The sequence below is a fragment of the Myripristis murdjan genome, chromosome 12 (genome assembly GCF_902150065.1).
Source record: "Myripristis murdjan chromosome 12, fMyrMur1.1, whole genome shotgun sequence".
In the NCBI taxonomy this organism is placed as follows: Eukaryota; Metazoa; Chordata; class Actinopteri; order Holocentriformes; family Holocentridae; genus Myripristis; species Myripristis murdjan.
Window position 1 is genome coordinate 5,910,777 of NC_043991.1, and position 23,075 is coordinate 5,933,851.

Sequence of the window (23,075 nt, forward strand, 5' to 3'; positions counted from 1 at the left end):
TTTGTTTTGTTTTGTTTTGTTTTGTTTTGTTTTGTTTTGTTTTGTTTTGTTTTGTTTTGTTTTGTTTGTTTGTTTGTTTTCCTCTCCGGTTGCCTCTCAGGAACATGAGTCAAAGGTAGACATGAACCTAAACACATTTCTTTCATGAGATAATGTTGGATTTTTTACTACATATTGAGTATTATTATAATACATACTTTGTATACAATTTGTATATTTGTATACATATTTTGTATACTTATAAGTTGAAGTATATATGTCATAAAAATGTTCCATGAGGCTGGATCAAGTCTGATCGTCTCTGTCACCCATCTGTCACCCAACACCAGACATCAGGGGCTGCCACATGGAAATTATACTTAAAATTATACATTATTAGTATACATCCTTTCTATATATGCTTATACTATTCTATAGATATATTTAATTATGCATATAGTTTACTCAAAGGTGAAAGATCTATAGATGTGTTTTAGTATGTAGTATGATAAAGAACATCTATCTGCTGTCTGTTTATCTAGATTCCTCTGGCAGCTGTGCAGCCATCATGAGGGTAACTGTGGTTGTTTTTGTTTATTATTGTGTTCATACGTGGCAGATGCCGCGTGGTCGCCCACTTGTAGGACCCATGCGCAGCACGGGCAGCGCTCTGACTCTGCCGCATTTTGTGAATCATCTGTGTTCATGGGCCTGAAGATACAGATTTTAATTAAATTAATTCTGACAAATGTCATCCGCATTGGTCCGGTAAAACATTATCCTTGTTGTTTGTCTGCGGTGGAGATGTTATTAATGTCTCAGGCACCAGTTTTCATGCGGTGGTCGGAGCCGTCAGCTGAGCGTCAGCCAATCCCAGCGCTTTAAATCTCACGCAGGCTGACGTTGCCGAAGAGCGTGACGCAAAGCGAGAGGACGAACTGCTGCTGATTTCCCGTCGTTGCACAAATAAATAAATACAGGGCGCCTGCAGGACATTTCAGCAAAACCTGCATTAAATACAGCTACTCCTGCTTTGACATGTATGGATTTCACAAATTCCCTGTAAATACAAGAGTAGGCCGTTTGACTGGAGGATTAAAAGATTAAAAGAATTAAATGCACAACTGGGTAAACATAAAATTAACATGATGGTATGTTTTCATTGTCCTGGATATATTTTTGTATGCATCGGTGGCTCTCCAGGCTTTTTTTTCTTAGCTGTGTAAAAAATATAAGAAACATCAAAATTTACATTTGCTTTAGTTGTTTTGTATGAGGAGCTTTAACATGACATTATAATATTAAAAAAAAAAAACCAAAAAAAAAACTCTCTCTGCTTTAGGGCCACACCTGTAGTAGTGCAAGATCCACTGATAGTTAATAAGACAAAAAATGATGTATAAGTTTTATTTAAAGGGCTATTTATGTGTCCCAAAGTACCTGATACAAATTTGGTTAACATTTTTCATTAGAATGATTTTGTGGAGGTTTAAATTACCTGGGGTCAAATTAGAATAGAATAAAACAGAATAGAAGATACTTTATTCATCCATCACATGGAAATTCAGGTATCCAGCAGCTCAAAAAACACAAACATATATAATAATAAATAAATAGATAAATATAAAAAAAATACATACGAGCAGCATACCATAGCATAATAAAAGCCTAATAAAATATTGAAATTGAAGGTAACACGGGGGCTAACTATACAATTATTAACATCTTTCCACACTGTTGTCTTTTATTGTTTTATTTGCATCTTTTGTTTGATTTCAAATTTTATTTCAAATTTTTAGCCTTTTCTTTTTAATTCCACCCTGTGCTGTGTTTTATTCTTTTTAATGTTTTATTTAATGTGTTTTCAAATGTTCTTCTTTTTATTGTGAAGCACTTTGAGCTGCAGTTCTTGTATGAAAGGTGCTATACAAATAAAGTTTATTATTATTATTATTATTATTATTATTTCCACACGCCCATATGTTTTCCCAGTTGTTCCTCGCCATGCACGGTTCGCTAACTCCGCCCACCCGGCCCTCCTCTGGCACACGCCGAGCGGAAAAAGCAGCGGATCTGATTATTGGCCAGGAGATTGAGGTGGACGCGACGGACGGACTGCCTGGCTTCACTCGTCTCGTTTCGGCTCGCCAAGTCTGCGCAAAGTTACCATGAGTACCTCAGAAAGCCTGGACAGAATGGAGCTATGCGAAAGCCTCTTGACATGGGTAGGTCACGGAAAACCACTCGCTTTTTCCCCCCTTAAAATCTGACACACGCCTCTCTGACGCCGGCGACGTTAGCATAGCAGGCTAATGTTAGCAGCGCAGGCTAGCCGCTAACGTTAGCTGGCCAAAAAAAATAACAGGGGTTCACGTTGGCTACGTAGACAGGCCAGCTGTGTGTGTGTGTGTATATATATCTGTGCGTATGTGTGTGTGTGTGTTGTGTGCTCAACCCACCACCAGACCGGCTAGTAAAACCCGTTATTTGGGTTACGCCTTTGACTATTGTTAGCTAATGGAACTTTAAAAGTGCATTGTCGGTTGGTGTAACGTTTAAGGGTCGGTTGGTTTACTCGGAGACATCGCGGAGACGTCGTCGGCCTCGTATCGTGGAAAAAACGCTCCTCTGCTAGCCTTTTTTTTTTTTTTTTTTTTTTTTACATTTTTAGTCTGATCTTACATCAGTGTGGGACGGTGCATTCCTGTCATTGTTGTCTAATGTATGTCCGCTTGTCTTACGCCTTCCCCATTCCCCTCCCTGTGAGTCAAAATGAACCAATACACCGGGTAACGTTAGCCTAGCAGCCTCGGTGTATTGATTTAAAAACCCCAAAACGCAAATCTGTCATAGATAGATAGATACTTTATTCATCCCGAAGGAAATTCACAGTTTTCAGCAGTATCCACAGAGTACAAGATTAAGTAAATCAAAAATAAAGAATAAGTAAATCAAAAAGAAAGAATAAAAGATGACCCTCGAGATCTAAAGATCTAAGTACCAATGTGCAAAAAAACAATGTGCAAAAAACCAATAAAACCAGTGTGCATCCATGTATACAATGTGCATAGATGAGGGCAATGTGCAAATTTACAATATAAACAGATGATAAATAAATAAATAGCACCCAGATGATAAATAGATGATAAAAAGCCAATAAAACCAGTGTGCATCGATGTATACAATATGCATAGATGTGGGCAATGTCCAAATTCACAGTATAAACAGATGATAAATAGCAGCAAGCAATATATACACTATAAACGAGGATTAAAAAATAGAAATATGAACAGTTTAAACAGCAGGGGAACAACACGCCTGGGTTGGGAACAACACACTCCGACGGAGGTTCAGGGTTGGTGCGAGACCATGAGACCAAGTGACAGAACCCGGCGCCCGGTACTGGGACTCAGTCGCCCGGTACTGGGACTCAGTCGCCCGATACTGGGACTCAGCCGACTGGAGTAAAGACATGTAACGTTACCTGTCAGTTCTCAATGGTAGCTTCTGCTAGTGATCACCCAGGCATCTACAAGTAAATGGACAGAATTTATTATAGTTGTTTTCTGCTCCTCCGACCACAATAAAAGCCATTAACCCCACACATTGACATACTGATGCATACTGATGGTGGAGGCTGCCATTCAATTGGGTTCAGTGTCTCAGTTGTTGTAAAGGGAAACCTGACATGCTACCTGTAGGAGCCAGGGATCACACCGGGAGCCATACGGTTATTTGACTGCTCTCCCTCCTTAACCCTCAGAAACAGAGATGGGTTTTCATACTGTGAGCTAATTTTGAACAATGTAGATTGTGAGATAGTATAATTACAGTCCATTTCCTGGCAATCTCTGGCAAAATAGTGTGCCACTATGGCCCAGTACAGGCTAGATGTTTGAAGTATGTGTCATGTTTTGGGAGGTGTCCTCTTGGGCTGGCTTTGAGATGCTGGTATTTGGTTTCCTGCAGGGCATGCACCTTTTTTCTTTCTTTTTTTTTTTTAGGCATTTGCCACAATTCATTTAATGCCGCTTGTCTCTTATTTGCCAGTGTCAAACAAATTTATTACTCAGCTAGTGTAACAGTTGAATAAGCTGGCCTTTAAGGGTAGTGACTTGCGTGTTACTCACTTATTTCTATTCAGTGTCATAGGCTGTTGTAAGCCTGTACTAACGGACATTTTGATCAGAAGACGCTCATTGTTATGATATAATATTCAATTTGTGTGAACACAATTATCACATGGGTGATGGGTGCTTTAATTTAGCTTTTCTGAGGCTTTGGATTAAACATTTCATACACCAGAAAGGGAACAATCAACAGTTCATAAGCAGTTCAATTCATATTGTTAAGAGCGTCACACAGTTGTAAGAGCCTTACACACACAGCTCTACTCAACAGACAGTTTCAAAGTGGACTTAATGGAAAATGTGTGGGCACCTGTTGCCAAGATCTTAATGATTTATGTCATTGTCATTAAATTAACAAATGTATTTATGTCATTCATTGGCTGTAGTATTGTGGGAACAGTCAAGCTCCCTTGTCACCCATTATGTAATTCCTATCTGTGTAATTACACGCTTTTCTATGTGTTCTTGCTGATATGCATAGCAAATCACATTTCTGAATTGAATTAACTAGAAAGCCTGTCAGAGTTGACTGCTTCTTGAACATTTTATGTTGGCTGAAAGTGTTGAAAGCTGTGGTGTCTATGTCAAAGTAGGGGTAGGACACAACACATGGCCCTGCAGACGCTGACACTGATAAAAACACAGGCAGTCTATTTAAAACATATTCCAAATTTATCTCTTGATAGTCAATATGAGCTTAATGGATTGTTGGAGAAAAAATCCCTAGAAGGTCCAAATGAGCGATGATAGCCACAACAATCTTAAGGATACACCTTTTAAGGATATACCTTAAAATGGCCTGTTAATAATGATAGCTAATGTTAGCAGTTAGCTTCTTTATGTTGCTAATAGAATACAGACTTTTGGGATGTTTGCCATTGGTGATCTTAGTGGTGACCAGTGTTGTTAACCGTATTTGGTTTTGTTTGCATTCAGAATTTCTCACTCAAAAACACTGTCTTTGAGTCTTAATAGTTATGTTGAATGCATTTTCCTCCTGCAAAACACACTAGCAAAGCCTTATTTTGGAATATTTTGAAATTCGCTTTGTTTATATTGGCTTATGTAATATTTGTGTATTTAAAGAAACTGAACTGGCCTAACTAAGGGTGCTAAAAATGCTCATTCAAATGAGGGAGATGTTACAGCTTTGCCATACCATGAAAGCTTTGGTGTGTGCCGAAAAATGAAAATGTCTTAAACATCATCATGGCAGACGCAGTTGTGGAAGTGAAACTTTTCATGTCATTTTAAAGTAAGGAATCGTCTTATGTATTGAATGACAATAGTCGACGCACCAACATTTTGAGTGTAAAATAGCATGGCTGTATCCTCAACTCCATTTTAAAGAGGGGTTTGTTTAAAATGTTTTCTCACGCACCGTAGTAGCCATGCATCCTGTCACTATCCAGTTCCTCTTCTTGTCCTGGCTTGGCCTTTGTGTGAAAACTCAGAAAAGTCTCACCCCCAACTCTTTCCTCATCAGCTCTCCCCATCTCCCTGGTAATAATGTGGCTGGCTAACATTCCTCACATGCCTGTTAAGTGTGGAGTCACAGCACAGAGTGTCACTGCTGGTCGATAAAACACCTGAACATGTGATACTTTACTAAATCAGCGTAAACATCTCACTATCTAGCTCTGCTTTATGCCAAGGAAATAGACAAGCCGAGCCTAATAAATCCCCACAGTGTTGGTTTTTGGGAATATTAGGCAGAGATTATAGTGTTTTTGCTGGTATTCAAAGTCTTAAACAGGAAAAGGTTGAAGTCGCTGACTAACCCAATTGCTGCACATTTTTTTTCTGCAATTACTGAATGCAGTTAGTTTGCATTTTGATTTCACAAGCTACATTTGTATGAGTTTAATTGTGGGCCAGTGAAGTTGGCACTATCTAAAATACACCCATAAAAAAAGCCCATGAAAATATAATAGTAGACATTTTGTATGTACTTGTGACAGTAAGTTTACAATAGCTTCTTCATACCCATAATATTCATCTCAGCTACTAATTTGTCTGCAGTGCCATTTTATTTGCCAGTTTTTAATCCTTAGCCTAGTTCTGTGACAGACTTTTTCCTGAGCTCTATTGTCTCCTCTTCCAACTGTTTCCACTAACATTAGAGTGTGTTTGTGTATCCCTCTGGGTGTTGTGTTGTCTGTAGGTGTGGATTTCCTTTTTTGGCCTCAGTCTGTCATTATGTACTGTAGTATGGGTTCTGCAAGTCTGTGTTTCAGTTCAGGCTTACTCAGTGAACATAGGCCTACATTAGCAAAAATGTGATTGAGATTTGTTCAAGGATCCACAGTTTTTGGAAACTTAAAACTTGTGCTTGTTGAAAGAGATTCATTTCAGAAATTTCCATTTTCTAGGGCTGTCTTGATCTTAATGCTGATTTTGGCTCTTGCGATTCCTCTGCATAGGCTCTTTTGGTACCATATACATAATCCCATGGATTTAACATCATGCCAAGTCTGCTTAACTCTTGTACTTCAACATCAACTGCAGTCAAAGCCTCCCCGACCCTGAAATCTGTCAAATTTGATCAGCCTGGCCAAACAAAATGGTATGGCTTGCACTACTGTGGCAAACCCATGCTGAGCGCACAACCCTGTCAGGGTCAGAGACAGGTCATCACACAATTGAAACGGATGGAATGAGTATTCCCTTTAGGTACTCATTTTTCATAATGATTCTCATTTTCCAAGTCACCTGTGAATTTTGATGGGAATTACCATCGTAAACCAGGCATTGTCCTTTCTTTTCCATTCCATTTCTGTGGCATTCGTTCAGCTGCCCTATTAGCAGATTAATAAGGATGATGTGATCAAGGCGGATTGGCACGCTGACGTGGTATGATTGCTGTTATCCAGCCAGACTCTGTAACACGGGCAAATCTTACTAAACTGGAATGCAAGACTTAATTCATGTTATGGTCGATGGCATGTTTGTCACAAAAATGATTTTCAACCATCATTAGAACCTGACTCAATCGGTCTTGATACCAGTTGAGTCAACATGTTGCCTCAACATGACAGACAGTAGAAGATTTTGAGAGAATTTTTTGGCAGGATTAGTTTTAATAATTAAATGTTAAACTTGTTTGACATTTTGTAAATTTCCATCACTCATTGCTGTGTTCTCATCACTCCAGTGCTGAAAACCTAATTGATTTGTTCCACACATGATTTGGTTCATGGTGGAAGTTGGTGGTCTTCTGATAGCAGCAGCCAGTCTGTGTTTGTATTCATAAATTTGGGGCAGATCAAATCTATTTTCTGCTTGAATTTGAGTCTTCCAGTAATACAGAGAGGAATCTTACTGTTTTTTGTTTGTTTAACGTTGTGGTTGATGAATATGAGATAAGACCTCATGGCTGATCAGAGGTTTTTCAGTGACAAATGCTTCTTGGTTAGTAAGTCATTCTCGGTCCACCAGTTCACAGCTGGCCCAGGGTCACAAACACAAGAGGGTTTCCTAACTAGCACGTGTATGCTAAATTTAAATCTCCACACCAGGGTGATCAGTTAACACAAGGCAGCCAAAGAACTGGTGGACCAACTTTTTTTTTTTTTAAAAACAACTCATTAGTAAAGCTAAAGATTTTCATTTCAGCTTCAGGTAACTATAAATGAAAAATTCTGTGTTGCTGTATAGTCTCTATTTGTCAGTTGATCATGTTTTGTGTTGTCCTGATGAGGCCAAACAAAAAAATACCTTGGGTTCCAGTTCCTTGTCATTTAACGGCATGAATAGGTAGGGAATTTATTTTATTTTATTTTTTATTTTATTTAGCATTTTAAGAATGGGTAGGGGGGATTTATTTTCTATTATTTATTCATGTCAAGGATGAGTAGGTAGGGATTTTATTTTATTTTATTTTTTTTTTTTATTTTTGGAAGCGATGCATGGGTTGCTTTTTAAGTATAATTAATTTAATTTTTGCATAAGCGGAAGTCCATTCTTTCCAGCCAGTGCTGTCGGTGGCACGTGATTCCATGAAGTTATTTTCCGAAGGCCAATAAAATAACCTGACTCGGGGGTTAAATGGGTCACTCGGTCGAGAACTGGAACCCAGAATTTTTTTTTGTCTGGCCTTATTTAAAACCATAGGTTTAGAGGAATAACTTGATAATGCCCGTGTAACTACAGTTTAGCTATAACAATTCTACCATCACCAAGCTATCAGATATAAAGAATACACATATAGGCCTAGGAGTTGATCTAGTTGACACTGGTGCTGCTGTGCATGGATGGTGCAATAACAGGACCCGACATACATGGCAAATGGAAACTACCGAAATTAGACAGTTTTTGTCTCAGCATCGAATATCTAAAATTGAGCAGGAATGTGTGTTTGTGCAGTGTGTCATGCTGACCAACTGTGCATAGATACAGTGATGCAGCAGAACGTCATGCTGACTGGAATGCGAGAAATGAAGTAAACTCAGAGCATTGGAGAAACTGCATTATTGAGGCTGAAATACTCCATTGTGTGCCAAATCTGAAGTACTCAAGTTTGTGCACACAGTAGTGGTGCATGAGTGTACAAAAACTGTCTGAGTAATAGAAAATGGCATACAGAAAACCAGCAGTGCTCTGGGTCAAAGGACTGGGACTAACCAGCTGCTACAGTGTGAGCAGCACTAAAGGCTTGTTAGCCTAATCTCTGGCTACAACACACAAGAGGATGTATATCTTATTACCTAAGACATTAGCTGTTTAAACAGTGTGTCTCAGTTTAAAGTTTGCTTCGTTGCATAATCGAGGGGAAAGAGAGATTATTCCAGCAGATGCAAAGGTGGTGGTTGAGCTCCTTTACTCTGTGGCCCTTGCTTCAAGGTTCGGGGATAAATATAATCATAATAATCTGATTGAGAGATGATTATGATGACGCAGGGGGCATGACTTTGCCCAGGACTGTCTATCCAGAAAGACCTCTGAAGCCAACACTGAAATCAGCAAGCCATGACAGTTCACATTACCTTTTTTTTTTTCAACTCTGTCAGCAAAAGCTTCTTGACCTTTTGTCCAAGAACTCACAGCTTAGAGCTTTAGCAGGTCTACACTTCTCCTTTTGTTTCCCATGGACGTATTAGGCCCTACTGTATTTGGAATTAGGGAATCAATTTGCCCTGATTGGCTGAGGGACAACAGGTAGTCTTAAAGAGTGGAACTGAACCTGCTAATGATCCTCCTTATTGTTTACAATAACCGCAACTTAGCCGACACTGGTTGGAGTTTGTGGAACTGAACAAAGAAACAGTGTTGTTTTCTGAATGCCTAGGTAATGCTGGAAGAGCAGCTTACTCACTTGTTAATGTTGCAGTGTGTCCACTAACAGCTGTTCATCCCCTGACTCTCCACAGTAGAAATATAAAAGTACCAAAGGGTTTATTTACATTTTAGCAATACCATAAGAATTAATACTTCGGTACAAAGTCAAAACAAAAATCTCAATCTAATGTAACCTAGGCCGGTACATTTAAATACTTGATTTTTCAGTGATGCTTGCAGGACTGTAAGTAAAAAGTAGAGCAGATGATCATACCAGTGTATTTGTACTGGTTCACTACAGACATCCTCACTACCATCCTCTGTTTTGACTGGAGCGTAACCCCCCACTGCGAGTGCACCATGTCCAAGATGGTGTTGCATGCACACGCTCAGATTCTTGCACGTGCATGACATTTAGCTGAATTTTTGACCCATTTAGTCAAACCTCCTGGCACGCCACAGTTGAGACTCGACTGCACCCCTGGTGTTTCCTCTGAGAGATGTCGATCCCAGGCTTATTACCATAGTTACTAAATTACTGTAATTGCCAGTTTGGTTCAACGAGGAGCTTTGAATGTGTTTTGACAGTTGGGCTAACTGGTTAACTATCCATATGGTTAGAAATGAACAGTGCCCCGTTTTTCCACATTGCTTTGTAAATTCTGCTGCCAGTAATTACAGGCATTTAGTACCAAATGTTCTACTAATTTCAGCCACTTTTTTGCTAATGCTTGGCGGCAAGAAGAGAAAAAAAAATAAGAAGGGTCTAAAATACAATGGGTTAGTAGTCTAGAAAGCACCACATGTTTTGTTGGATTATCCCACAATTGCCCAGATACAATCAGATTAGAATGAGTGAAGAAGTTGGTTAGCAGTGGGAAAGATTTGAACCTGAAAAAGGTGCTCCAGATTTGAAAAGTTTTTTCGCTGATCGCAGATGGTGGATTCAAACGTGTTATGATTGATGTAATTACAGAACTAATAACTAACAACCATTTAAATCCAACCGGCTGGCACTATAGTCACACTCTGGCTTCTAGCAGCATCCAAAACTTTTTGATTATGATATCTAGTACCAGGCATATTAAGGCCCATTTATATTTTCCTTGTGGGAATTTCATGCTGTCATGCCTGGGGAAACGTCTGTCAAGGCCTAGTATCTCGACCATGTGTGTTTGAGTGAGAGTGTTGGGCTTTCTGGGCTGGCTTGCTGTATATTTTCTACATGGCTTCACTTCTACGTCCCTCCTGCTGCGGGAAATGGAGCGGACCAAATCTTGTCATGGTGGAGAGCAGTCACCCTGTAGCAGAATTATGTGTGGAGTTCAACTCATGATTCTGTGTTTGTAGTGGTGTGATAGCCATATACTCTGCACTTCATAGTTGTCTTTGATTTGTGCAAATGCCCATTTCTTTGTTCCTTTTCCAGTTTAGTGGAAACATTAGTACGGGTTACATTTGTAACGTTGGGCTAGAGGGTTTCATGTAACTATTGGTGTTTACTACCAGTTGTGCTCATCTATAAATTACCTGCACCCTTGACTACTGCAAAAGTTGCACCCCGTACATACCAGATGAAAACAAGGAGATGAAGTGGTGATTGTGGAAATATGGGCACTGCTCAGTAATTATAGATCGGACCTTTAAAATAGGCTATGTCACCATGCTTCCAGTGTGGTCGCAAAATCCTGTACAGACAGATTGTCATCATACAACCCATTCTACAACATAGCATAACATTACTAATCTTGATTACACAGCAGTATTATTAAGTTGTCAGTCCTGTTCAGCTCAGCTGGTAGAGCATGGTATGAGCACTCCCAGGGTTCAGGCTTTGAGCCATACATGAAAATGTAATTAACCTCACTTCATGGTAGTGTAAAATACTGAAAGTGAAGATATGTAGGCCTGTTGTTTAGAATACTCAAATCTAGCAGACTGCAGTATTGCCCAGTCTATCAGGCTCTTGCCCAGTCTATATTACAAAAGTGATGTAACCAACAGGAAGTTAGTAATTTCACCTGGTGATGAGAAGACATCACCAAGACATCATTCATTAAGTTGAATAAGATTCAACTTAATGAAAATGTGCCATGATGAATAGGTGTGATGGACATTGATACATTAACCCTTATAAGGTATTCGGGTCTGTGGGACCCGTTTTCAGTTTTTAGCTTAAGAAAAATGATACTAATAATTATTTTTTCAAACTGATATTTATTGGCCTTGGGTCATTTTCTGTGAGGAACATGAATCAGAAAAAAAATTTCAATTACCCCCCCTGCGTACCCCCTCTACACATTTATATTACATACAGGGTCTTCGGGTCCACTGGACCCGGACCTAGTGAAAGTGTGTAAATCATAGATCCTGTGCACCCTCATGTTCCCTTCCTCCTCTGTGTGTGTGTGTGAGTGTGTGTGTGTGTGTGTGTGTGTGTGTGTGTGTGTGTGTGTGTGTTAGTGTGTGTGCGCGCGCGCGCGCGTGTGTGTGTGTGTGTGTGTGTGCGTGTGTGTGTATTGTGTGGGAGAGAGAGAGAGAGAGCGAGTGCGGGAACAGGTGCACACTGTGGGTGTACCTGTTCCCAAACAAGGTTGCAACATTGTTAGAAAATTGGAGTACCCAACACTAACTGCACCCACATTCCCACACATTTCACCCTCTGTCTTGCGGGAACCAATCTCAGGAACCTGACGCTATAGATAGCTCTGTCAGTGTGGTGCCATACCACAACTGATCAAGATGGAAAAGCGATTTTCTGTTCAGACTGCCTTACAACTGATATTGGAAGAGAGAGAAGGTGATGATGATGATGCAGAGGAAGAGGTTTCAGAATGTGAGGATCACATTTCTGAAAATTCTGTCTGACACTGAGTTTGAAGAGGAGGATGAGTATCAGCCAACTCAGAAGCGTAAAAGAGCCTCTGGACCAGCCCTTCAGCAAACCAGGACGATGTGAGCAGCCTGGACCAACCCACGAGCAACCAGGCCCAGGACCAGCTCATGAGCAACCAGGCCCAGGACCAGCCCACGAGCAACCAGGCCCAGGACCAGCCCATGAGCAACCAAGCCCAGGACCAGCCCACGAGCAACCAGGCCCAGGACCAGCCCATGAGCAACCAAGCCCAGGACCAGCCCACGAGCAACCAGGCCCAGGACCAGCCCATGAGAGGCCAGGATCAGCCCGTCAGTCGGCTCCCAAACGCAAGCGTACCTCAGGACCAGCAGGCCAGCAGCCAGCCCCAGGGCCAGCTGGTGAGCAGCTTCAAAATGACAACATATGGATGTCAAGAAATGGCAGAATTGAATGGTCTTCGTTTTCAAGAAATGAACCGCCCCGCATAGCTGCCAATGTGACGAGTGTTAGTAAAGATCTTTATCTTCTCATTATTCTAGATTGTGGCCAGTAACAAAAAGAAGCGCTGTGAGGTGTGTGGACCCAAGATGGACAGAAAAACACAATATACATGCACCCAGTGCAAGAAGTACATTTGCAATACACACACAGTGAAACTCTGCACCTATTGTATGGCATAGTCTGGTATGAAATGGCTGTGTTCAATTGGGCTAATGTGTTGTTCAGACAGATTTTATGTGTAAATGTTAGGTTACATTTCTAATGAAATTCAAATAAAACACTAGTTATGAAAAAAAAACTGCCTTCATTTGTACATTTGCTGATTATTTTCTAGTTATGCCTGTTTTATGATAGATTTTCTTATTTTGTTGCATTTTAATAAAAAAAACGAGTGTTATTTCTATTCATAAATGTTATTTTACAAAGGTAAAGGGAAGAAATTTAACATATGTATTGTTTATATTACTTGCAATTGGGATGAAGTAAAGATCTGCTGAATATTTTAACAAAAAAAGGTTTGATTATGTTGAATTAAAAGCCCCAAAATGCAACGGGTCCACCAGACCCAGCAGGACTCCCTGTGTAACAAAAAAACGAATACCATATGAGGGTTAAGAAAAACGGCAACGTGGCAGCAGTTGGCGTGTTTGACTGTTTTACATAGTTGTGTAGATTTAGTTGGAGTGAAAATACTCTACATCTGCTTGTTGTATGAATATTGTGTCCATTAAAATTGTACAAGCAAGATGTTTTGTATAAGTAAGCCTGTTCTCTTCCCGTTGTGACTTATCATCGTTACACACATGATGTGATGTTACCTCTCACAAGATGTAAGTCAGTGTTGTAATGCTTTAAATATTTAGATATCTGACTTTTTGTTTGAAAGGTAGGTGTAAGACTACAACATTACACGGGGTTATATTTGGCACCATAATCCACATCTAAATCCACTCTAGCTAGTTCAGACTTTGCAAATGAAATCGTAGCAATATATAGAATAGTAAAATATTAAATCAGTAATTGCTGGTAAGATTGCGGAGTACTTGTGCCTTTGGATAAAACATTGAATGGGTCTATAGTAGAGATGAGGCTAACTATGGGCATGTCCTCGCGTAGACAATCCAAAAAAATGTTAAATTCATGAGAAACTTTTTTTTTTTTTTTTTTTTTTTTAACAGAAGTGGGATCCCCTCAAAAGAGCCTTTGGTATAATAATGCATTTGTCACGACCTTGTCCTGCCACTGCACCACACCATTAGCAGCACAGAATACACAAAGGTCTTTCATTCACACATCCTCTCTGGCAACGTTACATACGCTGACAGCTTCAACAAGACCTGATGCATTTCCTACTCTAGGCAGTCCCGCAGGGTGAATTCCTAGCCAGGATAGCCCTAAAGTTAGCTGGAAAGCTGAATATACATTATTACTCACTCAGTTTAAAATTTTACCCACATCTAATTATTTGATAATCCATGCCCAGCTACATAATAATAACTCACTGAAATGCTGGTTGTTGAGTGGGACAAATTGCCGGCCACCAACTCGTATCCATTTCAGCCAACCAGAACATTAAACTGCTTGAAATGAAGTCTGAAATAGCACTGAAAGCATTTGCCATCCAGTCGCAGCTACTGAACTGGCAGGTGCTGCTGTCAACATTTATGGCAGCCCACAAAAAAGATGCACCCACAATGAATGGGACCAGAACTGGGACCCGCTCCTTTTCCTCCACCCTAGTCACTGGGAAATGAACTGATTGGCACCTAAGCCAGACACATATCTTCAACTTAAATGTAGCTGAAAAAAATTGAAAAGCACAAAGTGAACTTGATATTGAAGTTAATGGCAACAGCTGTGGTTTTTGTGTAAAAAGCTAGACAACATCAGAACTCCCGAGTCGGAGCTGGATATGTAAATGTGGGTTACGCATAGACACACTCGCAGGCGACGAGACTGAAGACAAGAGCGCCAGTTGTCTGAATGTGGGGTTACTCTGTTGTGCCTTTGTTCTCTCTGACCCTTTTTTCTGCTCCTTTATCCCACATTATGTCCCTCTCACTATTGCCCTCTCCATTTGCTTTTCGCCCTGTGTATCTCTCTCTTCATGCCTCTGTGTTTCTGTCAGTCTTTCTTTCTCTGCTCCTCTGCACCCCAAAAAAGTTGGCCGTGTCCGTGTTTCTGTGTGTGGCTGACTGAAGCCCGTAAAATTGTCTCCCTGCCTCTCTCAGATAATTGGTATTACGTAACATGGGGCATTGTTTTGGTTCAGCCCCTCGTTGGCTCTCTGCCAGCGGCTGGCCTGAGCTCCTAGCTGGCTAACCGAGAGGCTCTCCTGCTGGTGGCTTCACTGCCTGAAAGAGATATGAATGACAACAGTGATGCAACAGTTGGAGACAGATCATTTATTGGAATTGGTTTACTGTAGAGGAATGGGCTCTCATCAGATTTCCATGGTATCACCATCTTGCCCAGTAACATCTTAATACATAGTACAGGCTAATTATGGCATAAATATTTTCACCAGCGTATCAGTTTTATCCCACTTGGCTGAGAAATTGTGGATAGCAAAATATTTTAGGTCTTAAGTGCATATTTAGAAGCACAGATGGATGCAGTTCTTTACTTAGCCAGCCAACTGAGTAAACATGAGTTGTGCAATTTCTGGAAGGCAGGCGTTTGAATGATGGACAATGCATTAAAAAAAAACAGTTACCTTTCCTCTCACCTTGCACCACACATAATGTTTAAATTAACAAATGGGCACTTCTTTCCAATAAACTTAAATGAGTGCCGTTTTCTGCTGGCACATGAATTAATTTTGACTAATATTTTGTTGTGTTTTATCATTTTACAAAGTAGTTTGAACTGTGTTTTCTCAGCATTTTTCCCCCCTGATGGTCTGGTTGCTGGTTCACTGTGACATAATTAGTGGATTACCAAAAAAGCATGCAATGCAGTATTTAGAGTAGTTTTTTAAACTCTTTTGCTTGATTTTATCACCCAACCCAAACTTATGAAAATACTCATGTAAATATTTTGGATTAAAATGGCTATAATTTAACCTTAACCTGCTCGTCTAGTTTTTTTCTGCTAACCTCCATTCACAAACACCATTGTAAAGGGTTCCTTAAAGTCATTTTTTCAATCAAGCAAACAGTTGAGTGTGCCTGTTTCCATTTGCCTCACTGTCTAACAAGAAAGCTTTCCAACTCTACGACACAAATCCAATATGGATGCCGACATGTGAATAATACAGATTCCACCACTTTGGAATTTGAGTCCTAATTATTCAAATCCTCCAGTGGAAAAACTTCACCAGTCCAATTTATTAAACACTAAATGACAATTAGTGGGGAGAGGCAACTTGTCAAAACCTATATTTCAGCTTTAATAAGTACATTTTTTCAGGGTCCAGCAGATTTGGTTGAACTCGTATCCATCTTCATCCCAACCAATGTTTCCTTTGCACAATGTATTGATAGTTTTATTTTTCATATGTACTCTGTTTTTTCAGCCAGAGCATTTATTAATATGATCTTTATTGATAAGGTCCTAGCCTTAACACAAAACTCTGCTTTAACAATCAGTTTCCTCAGCTTCAGTGCTTCCTGGTCACAAATTGAACCAAATTTAATAAGTGAAAACATTAAATTGTTAAATCACCCTCCTTTACCTTATAGTATATATTCTATATATACTCTCACTGCAGTGGTCACCACAATTTTGCAAAAAGAAATACTCTGAACTGCAGCTTTGAGGTTTTCATGCAGCACAAGTGTTCTAGTCTTTCGGTCTTCAGGCTCACCAGTCTTTCTTTACTGAAATCTAAAGCAAAAACACCCAGAGCCTTACATTTAGGTTGCCCTACTTGGTTCACTGATGTAACACGCTCTGATGGTAGGGGGGTGTGTGAGTGTAATGTCACCCCCATGCCATGTGAAGCGTGTCCTCTGCTGAGCACACAGTGTCAGATGTCATGCCTTCTTGTTTACTGACTAAACCCCCCATTCTACCCCTTACCTCACCCTGCTGTCTGTCTCTCTGTCACTCACCCACACACACACACGTAGTATGCACACAAGGGACAGTGATTTGCACGATGTGTTCAGGAGGCCTTTCACCACATCAAACAAGCTGGCAGAATGGCAGTAAAATAGCAGAGACAGGTCAAAGACAGGTACATCCAAAAATAGACTAAATGTCCCTGTGCTGCCCATGTTTAGTAGTCAGTGTTGAGGGGCTACACTGCAGAGTGTTGTGGTTTAAATCCAAGTTAGCCCTGTTTTCTAAACTTGTATAAACTCAAATCCTCTGGACCAGGATTGGATTTTGAATGAGAAATGAAACTATGAAATGAAACAATGTCAATTAGTAATGTGTGTTGGTTTATTTGAAGATAAGTTTTTATACATTTCCAGTGTTATCTGAATGCCATTCATGATACGTTGTGTGGTATGTGAGCTGGCACAGAAGCACATCACAGCTGATCAGGTGGTGCTTAAAGGCTTTTGTTTTCTTAAAGTGTAATATATTAAGACAACAATGTATAAGTTTATCATAACTATGTGATTTGTGGCTTTTGAGACACATATTGAGAAGAGAGGCAGACAGACAGATGGGAAGACATTTCAATATCCTGTCATTTTCTTTCTGTCAGCTCTCCAGCATTCTTATTTTCATTTTCTCATTTCATTTTTCTTTTCTGAACACAAGACAAAATATCCTTACCCTGAGGCAAGAGTGTTTTAGACTGGAGGGAGGAAGTTGGGGTTATGTTGGGCAGGAAGAACCAAAAGATATGTCAAGTGACTGAGCTGGATGGAAAAAGTGAAACAAGTAGCATCGGACATAAAGTAAGCTAATTCTAATGACAAACATAATGTAGCTAAAGCATTATTTTTTATGTATTTATGGTTTATTTCATACATTGTACATAGACAAACTGACAACAGCTATCCAATGCAAGTATCATAGTGTTTGTAGCAGATGTTAATTTGCAACACCAGTCCCTAGAAGGCCTTTTATAACATTTAGAGTGTAAATTATGATAAAAGGTGCAATAAAACACAATTAGCAGTAATATAACAGCAGAAAATTAGAAAAGGACACAGTTGTAGCCAAAGTATGAGGTAAGAGGGAGAGCCAATTGGGGAGTTTAGGTTGCACTGAAGGCTAATTGGTGATTTTTGGGTCTGTTTTGAGATATTTCTCATCATGAATTCAGTGACATTTGGGAATCATGTGACATACAAACAAACATATTTGCTGAAGACTTTAGCATGTTTCTCTTCAGCCAGCTCCATGTTGTCTTCACTACAAGTGAAAATCACTCACAAACATTGTAGAAAATGCAAAGGGGTCAAGTGAACTAAGGTTTATTTACATCTCCCCATCATCAGGGGGTTTTCACATGTTCTGTGCCTGTGTATTTGATGAATGACACATTTGGTCTTGCCTTCAAAAATGCATGGCAGCTGGGCTTTTGGGTCTTGGCTTCTGCATCTCTGCTCAACTATGCACATCTTGAACATATGGCTATTTTTTCCACATAGCCAATAGTGCACAGGCATTTTATTGAATAAACAACATTGGTTGTGGAGCATGTGATAGTGCCTTTTGACTTTGAATGTGTTTCATGTTAAGGGTGGATAAAGGTGATGACATTAAGATAGGGCTGGGCATTTAATCAAATTTTATTTTCGATTGCAATTCTGGCTTCCGGAACTTATGAAACCAAGACAATTGAGATAAAACTATTACGATGCCGCATTCCGTTCCGCGGTAATTGCCCTTGTTTTGTCTTGTGATGTAAATCCAGCACACCCCTCACTCTCAGCCAGACTGTGGCTTGTTTATATTAAGTTCAAGAAAATCCACTGTTGACAAAGCAAGACAAGTTGTTTTTAAAAATTCAGTAAATGCATGATCTTTCTAAGAACATTGATTAATAATGTTAAATAACTGTGATCTCACTACTGATTAAAATAAATGTGATTATGATTTTTGCCATAATTGATACCACCACCTTTTGAAACTAATGAATTGGACCACAGTCATAGCTGATGGTGCACCAAGTTGAGGGACAGCATGCATTCATTTGACTGGCAGGCAGGGGGACATTGCTAATTCAAACATGAGAAAGAATGAGTTTTGTTGTGAATGGTGGCATGATTCTGAGCCGTTGTTGCCAACTGAGCAGTTGTTGCCAACTCCAAACTGCTGTCACATGTTATCCAAGCCACTGGGGTCGGCACATCTGTAATTCCTATCTCAGATATTGTCTAGGAATGAGGAGGAGAATCAGATCTACCAATCACGTGGTACATGGGGACGTTTGAAAACCACCTGTGGGTCTTACTCACCTGCTGTACTGACAATGCCTGAAGTGTTTGTTATTCCAGCAGTAAAGGCTCTGCCTTCTGTGCAGTGCACTGGCCTGTATCTAATCTATAATCATAGGCTGTGAAATTCAAAACATACCAGGAGGATGACCTGCCTACAACTAATCTAATGATGGCTGTCGCAAATTCTCACCGATCACCAATGACCTAAAACATTTATCGGCTCAGTAAAGTTGGTGGCCAGTCAGTCGGTGCAGCCCTGGTGCTTACTCACCTGTTGCTCCTTGTAGTGCATGATTTAAAAAAAAAAAAAAAAAATTCAGTCAATAAATGATACAACACTTAAGCATAATGTAAATTCAATTCACATAATTAAATATGCTTTGTAGACATAGTCAGTACTGTCAACTTCACATACAATGATCTACCCTCTCTACCCCCATCTTACTTTTTTTTCTGTTGTGAGGGCACAGACTCTCTTGTCCAGTATATTAAATTAGTGTGAAATTCAAAACATACACTCTTGTATTTCATTGCAATAGCGTGCTCTGTATGAGATTTTTTTTAAACTGCCAACTGGACAAAACACTTATGAAACAAATACTTTGCTGACCACGAATTGTCTCACACTGTTTATAGCACATGTTCGTCCTCTTTATTGATCCAGCAACTGAAACTTTGGGGTTTTTTCCCGTTTTTAAACCGGGAGTTAAAATGATGATTAGACACTAATAATGTTTATTGGCCATTTACAATCCCTGATCAGTTGATGCACATACATACTAATGGTGAAGTTTACTAGAGCCAAAACACAGGCTGCGTCTTATTTCTTTATTCTGTCTTTTTAACCTGCAAAAGTGATTATTTTTGCTTCATTTTCAAGTTGCTTTTCAGGCTTTAGAATTATGGCTAGAACTGAACTGCCATAGTCTGAAAACTCTTGTCCTAACTGCATTTTTACCAACCTGCTTTGTTTCTGGGGATTACTGCTTGATGGTTGGAAAGGGCAAAACAAGGCAGTGTCACTTCCAGTATTCATTCATTCATGGAATTCATTTAGATGCTTCCAAGATGGAGATCTCTGAAAGAGTCACTGTTCCTCAGGACGTGCTTCATGTGTCAGCTGAAGTCCAGCCAACAGTTTCGGTGTCAGTGCTGGCATAAAGACTGACTTAGATTTCGACAAAGGGCAGATGATTGGCAAATGGCCCTGCCTCGAGGCCCATACTGTTTAATTGGACATGAAGCTGACATAATGTGAAGCTACAAACTTTTCCCATTTTAGAGCACTGCCAGAAATTCTAGTATTCTACCTCTAGTATTCTACCTCTAGTTTAACATTGTGTTTTGTGATGACATATAGCCATAATTATTCTAACACAAATGTTATGTCACAAGAATTCAAAGTATTCAAGTGTTTAGAGTTTGATATTATAATAGTGGTCTCTCTCCATGTATGTGTTGGAGGGAATATGTTAGATGTCACAGGCTACAGGCCGCCTTGTTTCTCTCTGATCTCAAACTTTGCTTCTGTTTTTTTGTTTAGATCCAAACATTTGAAGTGGAGGCTCCATGCCAGACTGTTGAAGACCTGACCAGCGGTGTTGTCATGGCACAGGCCCTACAAAAAATGTAAGTTAATTAAATGCAAATCTGAGAAACAAATGCATTCAATATTTCTGTGTTTAGTAAAAAGGCCTAGAAATAGAGGTGCATAGTTGCCAGCAAAACACAAGGCTGAAGTGTAAGTGTTTGATATTGGTAAAGGCCACAGAAAAAAAGCAGCAGAGAATTCTTGTACTGAAATGTTTTATCTATCAATTGGATTAGGGTGAGGCTTCTATTTGATTAAATCCATAAAATGTCTTGGCTCTCTCTCCTTCCCCTATCCCACTGTGTACACTAGAAACAGTGTGGTTCAGTGACAGTGTTGTCCCAGAGTTATTTTTCTCTCTTACATACAGTGTTTTTAGTACGTAGTTGTGATGGAAAAAGTATGGAAAAATTACTTTTTTTTCATTTGTCCCATGACACTAAACATTTGAAAATCTGCAAACCAAACCTGAGTCAGAAACCCTACAAAATTATACAAAGAATACTATACTTGTCTCATTGCCCTTCTCGCACTGACAATGTTCCCGAAGGAATTTCAGTGAGGTCAAGTGCTTCTGTGCATTTGCTGCTATTTCTAAGTAAGCCTTCATGTTTCCATATGATACAGTCTAGCTAGTGGCAAGTGGTACAACAGTAAAAATACAGTCTCTCAATTGCTGAAAATATTCTTTTCAAGTAGCAACTTTTTTCTTTTTTTTTCAAGCATAATCTCTAAACTAAGAACAAACAAAGATGAAAAACTGATTGTCCAGAACAATAAGAGCTCATGCACGTGTTGTCATGGTTTGACTGTGAAAACAGTCAAACTATCTTCTGTAAGCTTTGTTGTGTGATTGTTGTTGCCAGGTGTAGTAAAACAAACAATATATTTTACATACTCAAAAATGAAACATAAACGGAATTATTGTCATTGTCATTATTATAATAATTATTGTTGTTGTTATTATTATTATTGTTTCAGTTATATCATAAAGTTTATGTGAGTGTAAAGTTTATGTGTGTAAAGTCAAAATACTGCAGGGGGATGCATGCCCAAAATGTCAAAGTTGCTGCACTGCTAAAAGCCCAGGCAAAAAACACAGACATTTCCCTGTGCTTCTTGCACACATGATTTTTCAAATGTCATTAACAGAAAAATAAGTATACTGTGTACTGTCAGCTGCAGTTTTAAAATGTGGTGAGATACAACGCAGGCCATAGTATCTATCACTCGTTCTTCTGTAGGTTCACTCCCTTTTCTCATGTCTTTGACTTTTGTAGAGATTCAGTATATTTCAATGACAGCTGGATCAGTCGAATCAAGTCTGAAGTTGGAGACAACTGGAGGTTGAAGGTATGAACCGCTTTCACTCGCCTTACTTGCTTTCCTTTTTAATATGGGATGCACTGATCGGGTTTTCTGGGGACAACACGATTGCTGTTTTTTTTGTTGTTCTTGGACCTGCTCATGTATAAACCTCATAGCATGTTTGTGAAGTAAAGTTCATGTATACTGCTCTGATTTTTCAGATTGTTGTTATGGCTACATGATGTGGCCTATTCATGTGTAAATAAGACAGAGGTTTTTATCAAGCATGTAAATAATATAATTAATTTTATGTTTTATGTTATGGGTGTTCTTGATGACTGAGGTACCTACACCTACACCCAAATCAGTGTGTTGGACATTTGTTGAGTCCCCTGCAGTGCCTGAAGCTCTGTGGTTTCTCATAGCTTGCATCAGTCAAAAGTGTAGATTGATGCTACTGGACTCAGTAGTGCTATCATTACAGTGAAAGTCTTACGTAAATTTTCTTCTTCTTATTTCAGGTCAGCAATCTCAAGAAAATTCTAAAAGGCATCCTAGATTACAACCAGGAGGTAAGAATATATTGATGCAAGTTTGATTCACCCATAGGCTCAGAACCTAATGCTAAGACTGCTGTGTGTGTCTGCTGGCTGTCACACGATCCTCACACAACCCTGCATATTTGTTAACAATGTAAGACACAATCACAGGACACTACCCTAACCCCTGAGCTTGTATATGAGCAAAGAACCTGTTTTCACCTTGAGCACAATCATAGACTAGATGTTGTTATCTGTGAATATTAGGGATTGGTATAAAAATATCAACACAATGCGTTTTCTTTAATCAGTCATTTTAATATTTTTTAATCAAGACCTGCTTGTAATATGTCATGAAAATCCCATTCTATACAAAATAATTATGAAAGAAACTTGCCTACTGCTGTGTCAATGCTAATTCATAGTCCTGTACCAGAATACCACCACAGGTGCTCTGCAGTGCAGGCATGGCTTACAGAGGCTGCCGCCACAGCTCTCACACGCCTGTCCAAAACTGTAACTGGGCACACAAGACAGCAACTATTG

General features: G+C 39.5%; 1 protein-coding gene across 4 annotated transcripts in view; it reads left to right on the forward strand.

Annotated features, from left to right (window-relative positions):
- The first annotated feature begins 2,047 nt into the window (after positions 1-2,047).
- Positions 2,048-23,075, forward strand: part of hook3 (hook microtubule-tethering protein 3) — a 52,403-nt gene continuing 31,375 nt past the window's right edge. For 3 of the 4 annotated variants that reach the window (XM_030065025.1, XM_030065024.1, XM_030065026.1), the window contains exons 1-4: positions 2,148-2,204; positions 20,635-20,720; positions 21,963-22,035; positions 22,512-22,562. In XM_030065025.1, coding sequence (XP_029920885.1) covers positions 2,148-2,204; positions 20,635-20,720; positions 21,963-22,035; positions 22,512-22,562 — 267 coding nt within the window. Of the gene's footprint in view, positions 2,205-20,634; positions 20,721-21,962; positions 22,036-22,511; positions 22,563-23,075 lie in introns of all 4 variants that reach the window. The other variant, XM_030065023.1, reaches the window with a different exon arrangement.